Here is a 13,310-nt window from a genome sequence, read left to right on the forward strand (position 1 = left end):
GATTTTTTGATTCCTTCAGATTCCATTGACAGTACAGTAAATCTCCAGTGGAAAGTAGCTCTCCCCCATTTGTAGACGTTTTCTACCTATGGTGGTATCATGTTGGCTCAAGCGAGTTCTAGCCGTATTTATTCAAGTCATTATTCCCAAACAAATCACTGTTACATGTTGAAATACCTTTGGTGTAATGGTATGAGCCCATGGTTTTAACATCTACAAATCTTTTTTTTAAGAGCTGTGAAAAAGTACAGGGATTGCAAACCTGTCCACATAAAAAGTTGTATAACAATGTACACAGCTGCTTTGTTCATAATAACCAAAAAATAGAAACACTCCTGATGTCCATCATCTTCTGAATGCATAAGTCAAATGTCATATGTCCATACAACACAATATTATTTGACCCTGAAAAGGAAGGAGAACTGATAGATACAACATGGAGGAACTTCGAAAACATGAGGCTAAGTCAAAGAAGCCAGACACAAAAGGCCACATACTAGATGATTCCATTTACATGACAAATTGATAGGGAGAGAAAGTGGATTAGTGGTTGCCAAGGGATGGGGGAAGACAGAGAAATTAGGGTGACTGCTAATAGTTAAAGGGTTTCACTTTGAGGGTGATGGAAATGTTCTGAAATAACACAGAGGTGATGGCGGCATGACATTGTGATTGTGCTAAACACCACTAAATTGTATGCTTTCAATGATGTCTTTTGTATTACATGAATTTTTATCTCAGTTCAAAAAAAAAAAAACACACCTTGAAAGAAAGTAGGGGAGAGCAAGAAATGAACACAATATGTAGGGGAAAGCAAGTAGGGGAGAGCAAGAAAATGAAACACAATATGATTTGCAACCAACAAACTTGGTTTCAAATCTGGGCTCCACCCAGCTGAGTTATGCCATCAGACAAGCTCTTGAACTGCTTTGACTCAGTTTCTTCATCCAGTAAAATGCCAACCTCACGATGTGGCTGTGCAGATTGAGTGCAGTCGTCTATGCAAGGAGCTGTGCCTACTGTCTGATAGATGATAGGCATTCAATTACTAATTGTTACACCCAAGAGACTTGAATTTTTCAACTTTCTGCCTCCTATAAATTCGTGCCTGAAATGGAAATGAGTTATTCAACGATCAACAGATAGCTAGTATCAGCTGAAAGCGTAGTCATTTGCTTACCAGATAAGTCTCTTCATTTGGCAGCGACCTAAATCGTGAAAAGCTCAGCCTAACAGGACCTTCCCCAGGACATTTTAATGACACCTGTTGTGACTCCAGTTCTTAAGCATTTGTGGAGGGAAATGAAATACAAACTAAAACATCCCTGCTTTTTCCCTACTCCTTACCCCTCCATCATTCCTCTGGAATTCAAAAGTAATAGCACTGACTGTGTTTTAAGAGAGTCAGAGATGGAAGAAAAATAGCCAAAATTTTCCTTTCAGTGTGTAACTTGTTAAAGCCCTTTTCCATTTTGTTTTCCACACCTTTTTTAAACTGTGTTTTAACGAGTACCTTTGCATTTAACACATGTATTCTAGAAAACTTGACATCTTATTTTTTTCTCGTATATATGTCCATGTCAATCACTTTTTCTCATTACAACATCCTAAAGAGACTTCTCCAGTTTTATCCTGGAAGCTTTTCAATCATTAGTTCAGCTCTTTTTTTTTCCCCCTAGACATTTGTTGTTTGAAACAAGTTGGCCACTGTTGACAGGATTCTAACTCCTCAGAAAAAATGTGTTTCAGTAACCAGATCCTCTGACCTGTTGGGGGAAATCCCAGTGGTACGGGGTAATCTTCCCTTCTTTTCAGTATTTTATAGGTTAGGCCTAAGTGGAAAGGCCTGGGGGTTCCAGAGGCCTGCCTGTGTAATGAGGGGAATTGGATTTTGTACACTGCCTTGTTTCCCTTCAGGATTTCAACGATGAATTCTCAGATCTGGATGGAGTAGTTCGACAAAGAAGGCAAGACATGGAAGGATACAGCAGTTCTGGTTCCCAGACTCCTGAATCCGAGAACTCTCGAGGTCCGAGAAATTTCTAAAATGTCATGCTCCACAAAACATCCTCATGTCACCCCTTAAAAACAAAGACAAAACCAACAGAAATCAACACCTTGTCAATTAATCAGCAATTAAGAAGGGACTAATTAACAATGGAGAAAGGGGTGCCTGGGTGGCTCAGTCAGTTAAGTGACCAACTCTTGATTTAGGCCCAGGTCATGATCTCATGGTTCATGGGTTTGAGCCCTACGTCAGGCTCTGAGCTATCAGGGCAGAGCCTGCTTCGGATTCTCTCCCTCTCTGCCCTTCCTCTCAAAAATAAATCAACTTTTAGAAAAAAAAAAAAAAAATTGACAAGGGACTTTGGAGAAAGGGTAGTCTGAAAGTTTTAGGGGAAAAGAATGGTTTACATGGTAAAAATCCATTTCTCTTTATACACAATAAATGTCTCTTTTTTTAATTTTTTTTCTGTTTTTTTTATTTTTGAGACAGAAACAGAGCATGAGCAGGGGACGGGCAGAGAGAGGGGGAGACACAGAATCTGAAGCAGGCTCCAGGCTCTGAGCTGTCAGCACAGAGCCCGACATGGGGCTCGAACTCAAAGAGTGTGAGAGCATTACCTGAGCTGAAGTCGGACGCTCAGCTGACTGAGCCACCCAGGCACCCCAATAAATATCTCTTAAATCGACATAATATGAGAGTGATTGAAAGAGAAAAACATAGAATGTTTTCTTATCTCAGTAATACTATTCACTGTTAGAGCTGAATGGTCCCCATGAGTCAGTGGGCTAAGGAAAGACTGTCCTTACATCATTTTCTTACTTGCTTAAGTATTGGATTTCAATACCTCACCACTGAACCAACTTGTGAGAAGATCAATTTATATTCTTGGCCATTCCACATGTTGTGAGACTGATTTGCTTTGTGGTTGCTCCTGTGTTTTTTAAATGCATTGGGAAGAAAACTCAGCCAGCTCCATTTTGGTTTGATAGATTTCCATGTGACAGAATCCCAGACAGTTCTGAATGTCTCCAAGGGAGAAACAAAACCAACTCGGGCAGATGCCCATGTGAATAGAGTGCCTGAAGGAAAAGCCAAGAGTCTCCCTACACATGGTAAGGAATCAATGTCTTGGGTAAATGGGATAGTGACAGACATCTGCCTGTAACTTTTAAAGGGCCCACATATTTCACTTTATGACTGCCTTTCATATTCCCTCCTCCCCTTCCTACTGAACATCTATTTCCTTTGCATATTAATTCATTTATTCATTCAACAAACAGTACCCAGTTCTGTGTCTTACTATGGAGGATACAAAGGTAAATGGCCTTCATGGAGGTCCCTTTGTTATTGTGAATACTTGGAGATTATGATTCCAAAATGGCTGGTAAAACTCAAATTACTGGATTATTTTTTATTTACTAATTATTCTCCTAACTGGTTACCAATTATACTGGTGTGAGGGCAAGGACGGTGTCTGTTTTGTTTACCATTCACTCCAGTGCAGTGCTTGACAGAGAAAAGGCTCTCAGTAAGTATATACTGGATGAAATGAGATGGAAGGAGTTAGAACTACTGCTTAAAAAGACACCTGGAAAGGGGCCCCTGGGTGGCTCAGTCGGTTAAGCATTCGACTCTGGCTCAGGTCATGATCTCACGGTTGGTGAGTTCGAGCCCCACATCCAGCTCTGTGTTGTCAGCATGGAGCCTAATTGGGATCCTCTGTCCCCACTCTCTCTCTCAGAAGTAAGCATTTAAAAAAATAAAAATTGAAAAAAAAATTCAAAAGATACCTGGAAGGCTTTACTTCATGTTTTCTCCTATTTCTGTTACCCAGGAATAATTATCTCTTTCAACTATCCCTTCCCCACAGGGATTTTGCTGGATGAAGGAGGTGTGCTGTAGTTTTAAAACTGTTCCCTTTTTTTTCTTCCCAACAGGTCAGTCAGAAACCATTGGAATCTTACACAAAGTAAAGCCTCAGACATGTACGACTCTCCACCATATTCTAATTTTTTACGCAATCGTGTAAGTAGATGAATTTATTAGGAATGACTTAAGAAAATGATTCCACTCTCTAAAAAAAATAATTTCATGGTTGCAGAACCTTTATAAATCTCAGTTGTCTCTAATGTAATCCAGAGCTTTTCTTTGACAATTTTTGTGTCTTCTTCCAACGTTTTCCCCCCTTAGGCTTAGGTTACATTTTCATATTCATCTCCTTATTTAAATAAATAGAAGGGAGGAAGGAAAACCAAAATGTGCCAGATCCAGCAGAGAACTAAGTTCTGAGTGGATGCCATTCGTTAGAAAATTGTCCTGTGAATTATAAAGCATCGTTGGCCTTAGTGTTTATTTTTCTATCTATCCCATGTCCTCTGGATAGAAGCCAAAACAGCTTTAAAATACCATCATCCCCTTCAACGAAAACTCAGGCACTGACTTTTAAAAATTCCCCCTCAGCTTCCAGTTTGTAATCAGTTGTTTTTCTGAAAATAGCCTGACCTAGTTCTAGGCTGCTCCTGACAACCAAGGAGGATGTGCCCAGTTTGGTTTCCAGATAAAGAAGGGAATTTATGAGTCACCAGATAACAAGACTAGGCACTCATTGCCAGGCCCTTCTGGTGAGGGCCACAGCACTGGGAGTAGGACCATGGGCTTGCTAATCCACCTTGGGCATGGCCTTGAGAGATCCTAGTAGGATGGCCATTGTTTGTCAATTGAGGAAGCTGGGCCAGAGAATTTTAAATCTCTTTCTAGCTCTCAAGTTTTCTGACCAGCATCAGCCTGTTGGAAAAAAGACCTTTTTCAAGTCTCTTTGGCAAGTTCATTTTGGAGAATATCTTGCCTCAAATGTCCAACACTGGCTCTGAGTTGATTGTTTTAGGGACATCAGTTCATTAACCTATTGAGAATTTCTCTTTTATGCCTTTCCAGTGTCTGTGCACTAATCATCTCGACCTTCTACATGAGATACAGAATTAATACTCTGGAGGAGAGGCTGGGATCACTAACCTCCACTGTGGACATTCATCATAATGAGTAAGACAATTCCCTCTGGTGCTATCATCTGCTTGCTCTTGAGACTAGCATAATGTTTGACTGGCGTTTACCATCCTTAGCAAACACAAATTAAGTCTACATTCTGTATGCGACATTTTCTGAAATGTGTATGTGGGAAGCAAAGACGTAGGTGGGAGGGTCCCCAAAATGAATGCTGTGCCTCTGAACCATTCTTAGGTTGATAAGGCAAGAAACAAGCCTGATTTTACATTATCTTGTCCTATTATCCTAAGACTCACTTGTGACCTTGGCCTGTTGATTAACCTATACCAGCAAAACTTACCTTAGTAAAATGGCAGTGGGTGAAGACATTGATAGGAAAGAAGCAATTCAAGTACCTCAGCTCATTTTTCATGTATGAATTCTTTATATGAACTCCTATAGTTACGAAACTTTTGACCACTATGAAGATCCATGTGACTAGTAATTAGCCGAATGCATCTGTGAAGATTTTCCTTCACAATGTTTTTTTGGGGTTTTTGTTTTGTTTTTTTGACTGGACTAACTGGCCTTATTGGGGAAAGCCAGGACTACAGTGGACTTAAGAACTGGCATTGGGGCCCTTCTTCTTGCCAAAGGTGGGCACAACGTTGACAAAGTGCCTGTTGTATACTGCATTCACCGCTTGGCTTGGCCTGTCCTCTTTTTCTCCTCTTTGGCCAACCTGGGAGTGTGCCCTCTTACTTTCCCAGCATGGGTCCAGGAACCATGGACTTTATCTCCAAGCCTGTGGCCAGCTACTTCCAAGGTGGTCGGAGCCTCTTCTCCATACTGACCCAGGGTACCTCATCCTCTAGGGGCGTGCCTGCCAGGGGCACAACTTGATCTTCTGGAGCGATGCCCTCTAGCCAGCCTACGTGAGGCTTGCTTTGGGCGACTGTCTCCTAGCCCTCACCTCAAGGGGGTGTAGCTCCTGGGCATGGACAAAGAGGTGCATGTCAGTGACTCAACCACAGCCATCGCAGCCACTACCATGAAGACGGTATCCCCATCAGTCATTTTTAACAGGTCTGACCTAATTAAACCTATTTAGACCTAGAGCTCTTGCCTTTACATCCATTCATGTAAGGATTTTGATGAATTACCTAAAAAAATAAAATAAACTACTCTGTATTGGAAAGCATACTTTTAGCCCAAGTTCTGGAAGTAGAGATACTCGTTTACAGAGTTTGTACCATGCGCTAGTACTGTGTCTTACAGTTTGTTTTACAGTTTGTAGTAAAATCAGGATTCAAATGCAAGTCTGTATGACTACACAGAGGATAGGCTTTCCAGCCCACCGGTGGCTTGGTTGTGAGGTACAGCCTAGGACCTGGGTCAGGCTATTTTGACTGTGCTTCAGAATCATCTGGATGGCTTGTTACAACAGATGTCAGGGCCCATCTCCAGAGTTTCTGAGGCACTAGACATGAGAGCCTGAGAACTTCCATTTCTGTCAATTCCCAGCTGATGCTGATGGTGCCAGCCTGGGTCTATAATTGGAGGACTATTATGCTGTACCAGTCTGGGTACAAACAACTTTGTGCTCAAACAACTACCTAAAGTCTTAGTAGTAGTTTACAGAGACGCTGGTGTATAGATTCTTTTGGACATGTGTGTATGTATGTATGTGTGTGTGTGTGTGTGTATATATATATATATATATAATATATATATATTATATATGTGTATAATATATATATTATATATGTGTGTATATATATATTATATATATGTATATATATATTCTTTAGGTTCTGCATTACTGGTTATATATACATATATATATATTTAAACAGGTAATGCAGAACCTAAAGAATAGTCTGAAATAGTGCATACCCTTACTCAAATTGTTAACATACTTAGTCTGCAAAAATCTAGTGTTACTTCCTAGTTCACTATCATATACAAGGTTGTTTTTTTGTTTGTTTGTTTTTTTAGGAAAGTGTTACCTCATGTCCTATTATCATTTCACTAACTTGGTGATGATGAGGGGGAAATGCCACTAACAAGGGCAAATGGAATATTTCATTCCATTATTTAAATCAACTCAGGAAGAAGTACAATCTGAAAAATAATCACTTACAGGAAAAATCACAATGATTATTTATGACATGAGACCAGGAATACCCATGACGGGAAAAATTTGTTCATAAAGTACTTTTACAGGACCTGAGCTTCCCCCATATCTTTCTTACTCCAAGGTGCTCCAGCCACGCTGCCCGATAGCTAAATCCGTATTTGTACTTGGATTGTTTAGTTGGACCATTCCTTTTACCAGCTTCACTAGTATATTAATAGCCTGTACACTGTCAGAATTTCATGTTGATGGGTCAGTCTTCTGGATCGCAGTTCCCTCATCTAAACACTGAAACATTCCAATTCAGCCTCCTTTTTTGAGATATAAGGTTTTGATGGTAGGGATCAAGGGTAAAGAAAAAACTGTTTTAGTACTAGTAAACACAAAAACATCTGATGGCTCTGTTAATATTTACATGATCATAATTTACCAAGTAAATCACCATCTGAAATTTACCATGTGAAAAACTGATCCTGTGTAAAATAGACCCATCATTGCCATCTAAAAACTTAATATCTAAAAATAAATTACAATCAAGAAACACGAAGTTCTAGACCCCTGTTCTAAACCTTAATGTAAAAATCCAATAAACGCCTTTAGAGCATAATGTACATACATCTCCAGGATAATGTACATATCTCTTAATTTCCTACAGTTTTAGCTGGTAGATGACCCCAGTGGACCCTGGGGAAGAGAAGAGCCCACGCCATAAACAGTTCAAATGGTAAACACTGACTACATCTGTTTTAAGACCACAGCGGTTACATTGGCACGGCAAGTCTCAAAAACAGAATTGCTAAAGTCTCACGCTTCAAAAGCAATCAATTTGATTAAGGACATTCCTAAACATTCTGCAAGTTCTAGTGTAAATGGCTCCTCCTCCCATAAAAAAAAAAAAAATGCCTGTGACTGAGGAGAGCAATAATTCTTGCAAATTTCTGCAGTAGTGGGGATGGAGAGGACATTAGAGGTTAACAAAAGAGGTCTTAGAAGCCATGTGCTTGAGCAGAATTGCCTGATTTTTGTCTGGAAGCCAAGGCACAACACAGCCACCTCAACAAAAACAGCTTAAGAGACTTCCAGCTGAGCTTTTAAGATACAGTCCCCTCAACACCCAGTCTGGACTTAACATCAGAAAGGCCCTGCAGTAATCTTCACAAGTTACTACTGTAACCTGATTTTCTGTTCAAATAAATTTGTGTTCACCCCACTTCTTCCCTTGCCACCCCCGCCTGCCCACAGCGTTTTTCTTTTTGTTCTTACAGACAGACAGCACCATCCGGCCTGGGGTCACAAGTCCAATTAAACGTGGAGGTCCTCTGCCAAGAGCTTACAGCTAACATAATGAAATTAGAAAAGGTGACTCATTTATTTCCTGTGTTGGGGTGGTAGCGGTGGTGACTGTTGATGGCCACAGAACAGGGGCGACACGCTTAAAACACTTCCAGGGTGCAGCAAGCAGCCTAAATGGCCAAACCCAGCCAGGGGACTGCACGGTAAATGTGAAAGAGTATTTTTTATTTCCACAAAGACCTAGGTCTCAATCTCATTTTCCCTGTTGGTCTATCTTTTGCTTTTCCTCCCTAGAAATATTTCATCCTAGGGGTTCCTGGGTGGCTCAACCCGTTAAGGGTCCGACCCTTGGTTTTGGCTCAGGTCATGATCTCACAGTTCGTGGGTTCAAGCCCCATGTCGGGCTGTGCGCTGACAGTGCAGAGCCTACTTGGGATTCTCTGTTTCCCTCTCTCTCTCTCTGCCCGTCCCCTGCTCTCCCTCTCTCAAAATAAATTAACTTTCGAGAGTAAATCAATAAAACATTAGTTGCTGAGAAGCGGAGGTAGTTTTTTGGTTTTGTGATGAAATGCTTACAAGTGTTTGGCTTCCATGCTGACCTAGAGGATGGGATGGTGTGAATTCTCTGGTTTGTTCACTCTGGCATACAGTGGTATTCTTGGACCAGAAGCACACACCAAATCCCGCCTCCCCCTTCTTGTGCCAGGCCTGGCTAGGGCACCACATGCTGTAAGAAGGGACACAGAAACAGGAGAGCCTGTCCACAACAGGCAGACCAGTGGCCATGTCTCATGCATGGCTTCCGCTAGAGCAATGCAGCACAGCCTGGCGGTGAAATAGCAGCTATCCCCCTGGTTTGAGTTTCTTTGTGGGTGTGTTTTATACATTTTGGTCATAACTCCTTTGTTTCATTTCTTTTTCTACCTTCCCACTCTTGCTTTTCTGTTTATCTTGGGTCCTGCGGGGTAGGTAGGAAAGAGAGAGAGTAGAAATGAGAGAATGAAGGCAATGCCTTTCATCGGTAATGAAATAAATATATTTTTTTTAATATTTATTTTTGAGAGAGCGAGAGAGAGACTGAGCACGAGAAAGGGAGGGGCAGAGAGAGGGGGAGACACAGAATCCGAAGCAGGCTCCAGCTCTGAGCTGTCAGCACAGAGCCCGATGTGGGGCTCGAACTCAAGAGCTGTGAGATCATGACCGGAGCCAGAGGTGGATCCTTAACCGACGGAGCCACACAGGTGCACCAATACGTACCTTCTTAGTGCTGCCAATGGCATTAGTGATGGAGCAGTGAAGAGACAGACCCGTGTTCTTATCCGTCCTCTGCTACTTCCTGTCTGTGTAGCTGGTCTTGTTTCGTGGTGTCTCCACATCATACGTGAAATTTTCTCTGTGTGGTTAAGGTGAGCACACATGAAGTTCGGGGCACACGCATTCTAGATCCTTCCCTCTTTGCCTACAGGACATCGCAGACTGTTCCACAAAAACATACACATATCCTCTTTCTTTTGTCCCATGGGGTTCCCCACTGCCATCACACTGTTGCTCGTTGAGACTTCCTTGCTCAGAAATCTTCCAAGTTCGCTTACTCAGTAGACCTCTACCAAGCACATTTTTAATGCCCAACACTGAACTGTAGTCTCGAGATCCAAAGACATGTCATGGACCCTTTATCTGTGGCATTCAATCATCTGGGAAATGTGTAATATCTGGTAGGAGTATTAAACATTGATGATTTGAATCAGACACCACATGATACACAGGCTCTTTAAGGATCAGTTTCCCACTCTCTCTGCATTTAGGTCACACTTGGTGTGTCCTGTGCTTTTGTTCTTTTTCTTCCATCAGACTTGTCTTGGTCTTTCCTGACATTTTATTGCAGTGCCATTCTTTCTTTTTTTAGCACTTTTTTTTTTCACTTTAAAGTGGATTATCAACAGAGTTTTATCCACTTAAAAGCATTTGCCTGATTTAAATTGAACCCCTGGGTAGCTTTTTATTCCAGGTAGAATCAATTCCTCTCAGAATTATGTACGCCATGGCAGATAGGCCCTTGATATATTCCATTCTGGGTTTTATTTTATGTTTATTTTTTGAAAGAGAGACAGAGAATGAGCGGGGGAGGGGCAGAGAGAGAGAGGGAGACACAGAGTCTGAAGCAGGCTCCAGGCTCTGAGCTGTCAGCACAGATCCCGACTTGGGGCCTGAACCCAAGAACCGTGAGATCATGACCTGAGCAGAAGTCGGACGCTTAACCGACTGAGCCACCCAGGCGCCCCTCCATTCTCTTTAATAACAGGAACTTCTCTCTTACTATTTTAAGATACAAAACAACCTACAGAAGCTACTTGAGAATGGTGACTGAAGGACCACATTGTTCGGGCCAACATGATACCTCGTGCTTCCCTTTGAAGAAAGTGTTCGTTCCCCCAGTCATTGTGGTGGAGCGCTCCCTGCTGGCCAGAGGAGCGAGCTGATGGGCATCCCTAGCCATGTGTGCACTTGGAGGTCTCCAGCTCAGGAAAGGGGGGAACAGAAATAATTTTGGTTCCTGTGCAATAAACATGGACCCTGTCTGAGGAAGGTTTCAGTGCTTCTTCCTCAAGAAAACAGACCCATCTCTGGAGGTCTCAGGAAGGGCCTTGGTGGACACCCTCTCGGATGATTGTGGTTCCACAGTTAACTTGACTGTCAGCAAACACACTCCACTCCATGCCTTTTCGGTCCTTTCCCTGCCCCTTTTCTCTCCTGTACACCCCTCTGAACCAACCTTCAAAGTAAGGAATAGATCACGTGCCAATAAACTTGATACGATCCTTACAAGAATTAGCCAGAACTCTCCAAAACAGCAAGAAAGAGCTCTAACGGACAGACTCGCCTCAAGCGACACCAACATATTTTTCTTTTCCCCCCTCCTGCTGTTCTGTTCTGCTTTAAATCACCTGTATATCTTCTCAATCGAGTACTGGCAAGAACATCACAGAGCAGACTAAACTATCCCACGTGTGTTGTGTTTTGTTCAACTAACACTTAACTGGACTGGTCAGCACCCACCCCAGACCCAGAAACTGTGACACATGCGACTCAAGTACTAAATTAAGCTTACTCTGCAACCAAAACTAATCTTTAAACCAAAAAGTACCATAGTGCTTTGATACTGGATGAAAAACACTGAACTTTTAAATGGACAGGTGAACTATGTTACTTTTGAAACAGGATGTCCATAGTGAACGCTGAAGCCCATTTGAGCATGACAAGTGCATGCTTCTCCCTCTTGCTGACGAAAATAAAGAAGTAACTGGTGGTTTACTAACTTCTGTTTCCCATATGAGTTGGCTGGTTTTTATTAATAATTATTTAGGTACCATAAGATCTGTAATATAAATGATACTCTGTTTCTATCGGCAATGCGTTTTATAATCATTTCTATGAAATGTATTTTGTTTGATCAGATAAGCTAATAAATGAATTACAACATTTGGATTTGTTAGCCTCCTGTACAACTGTGCCTGGTGCACCCCGGCTTTTAATAAAAACTCGTTGGTTAAACTGCCCTGCTAATAACACTGTGTTCTGTCAGTTCGTAAACTCTTGTAACATAAGCATAACATAACATAAGCATAAGACAATATGCTTTTTTTTTTTTTTTTTTGAACTGCTTCTCCCCTCTTCTTTACTGCTTCCAGCTCACTGGTACTTCATGCCTCCCAAGCATTCAGTCCACAACTCAAAAAGGATTTAAATTCTGGGGTTGCAATGATACAGGGGGAAGATGAAATCAGGAAAATAATGCCTGATGTCTGGGTCCACGTTTTATGAGTTGTGTGACCTTAAGCTTTTTGGCCATTTCCCCCCATTTTATTTATGTGACCAAAACTACCAACAAAACGTGTGTCACTGTGAGGATTCAATGTGATGATTGTTTCTACAGCACATCACAGGTCAGGCAAGTGGTACAGTCTCAGACCAAGTCCCATATTCGTTATTTTCAGCAGTGTTTTCATGTCTGACATTCCAGTCATATAAAAGTCCTAGGTCCGTAGTTTATAGTCAAGGGGTGCCTGGCCGGCTCAGTCGGTAAAACACGTGACTCTGGATCTGAGGGTTGTGGCTTTGAGCCCCACATTGGGTGTAGAGGTTACACAAAAATAAAATCTTAACAAAAAAAATAGTTTATAATGAAAACCCACTAGAGATTCAAGAATGAGTAAGCCACCTATACAGACAAATTTTACGGGTATGAAAAGCCCTTAAATGGTTCAAGTTTCACAGTGAAGCAAACCATCAAAACTAAAAAAGCAACCTACTGAATGGGAAGAGATATTTGCAAATGACATAAATGATAAAGCGTATCCAAAATATATACAGAACTGCTACAACTCAACACCCAAAAAACTAATAATCCAGTTGAAAAATGGGCAGAAGACATGAACAGGTTTTTCTCCAGAGAAGACCTACAGGTGGCCAACAGACACATGAAAAGATGCTCAACATGACTCACCAGGGAAAAGCAGATCAAAACCACAATAAGAAAATACCTCACAGGGCACCTGGGTGGCTCAGTCCATTAACCATGTTCGACTCTTGATTTCGACTCAAGTCATGATGTCACGGTTCGAGCTGCGCATGGAGCTCTGTGCTGTCAGCTTGGGATTCTCTCTCTCCCTCTCTCTCTGCCCCTCCCCTGCTCACTCTGTCTCTCTCTCTCTCTCTCAAAAATAAACTTTAAAAAGTTCTTTAGAAAACACCTCACATCTGTCAGAGTGACTAAAATCAAACACATAGGAAACAAATGTTGGCAAGGATGGGGAGAAAGAGGAACCCTTGTGCACTGTTGATGGGAATGCAAACTGATGCAGCCACTCTGGAAAACGTTAAGAGGTTCCT

The 13,310-nt window shown here is 41.7% G+C and overlaps 1 protein-coding gene and 1 pseudogene across 3 annotated transcripts in view; one reads left to right on the top strand and one right to left on the bottom strand.

Annotated features, from left to right (window-relative positions):
- The window catches only part of GRAMD2B (GRAM domain containing 2B), a 134,318-nt gene extending 122,334 nt beyond the window's left edge, over window positions 1-11,984 (top strand). For all 3 annotated transcript variants that reach the window (XM_045487228.1, XM_045487229.1, XM_045487236.1), the window contains exons 9-14: window positions 1,918-2,029; window positions 2,998-3,120; window positions 3,946-4,033; window positions 4,943-5,047; window positions 8,393-8,486; window positions 10,747-11,984. In XM_045487228.1, the coding sequence (XP_045343184.1) occupies window positions 1,918-2,029; window positions 2,998-3,120; window positions 3,946-4,033; window positions 4,943-5,047; window positions 8,393-8,486; window positions 10,747-10,788 (564 nt within the window). In that variant the 3' untranslated portion in view covers window positions 10,789-11,984. The remainder of the gene's footprint in view (window positions 1-1,917; window positions 2,030-2,997; window positions 3,121-3,945; window positions 4,034-4,942; window positions 5,048-8,392; window positions 8,487-10,746) is intronic.
- On the bottom strand, window positions 5,566-6,005 carry LOC123602922 (annotated as a pseudogene).
- Window positions 11,985-13,310: the final 1,326 nt, after the last annotated feature.

This window comes from Leopardus geoffroyi, chromosome A1 (assembly GCF_018350155.1).
Source record: "Leopardus geoffroyi isolate Oge1 chromosome A1, O.geoffroyi_Oge1_pat1.0, whole genome shotgun sequence".
Taxonomy (NCBI): Eukaryota; Metazoa; Chordata; class Mammalia; order Carnivora; family Felidae; genus Leopardus; species Leopardus geoffroyi.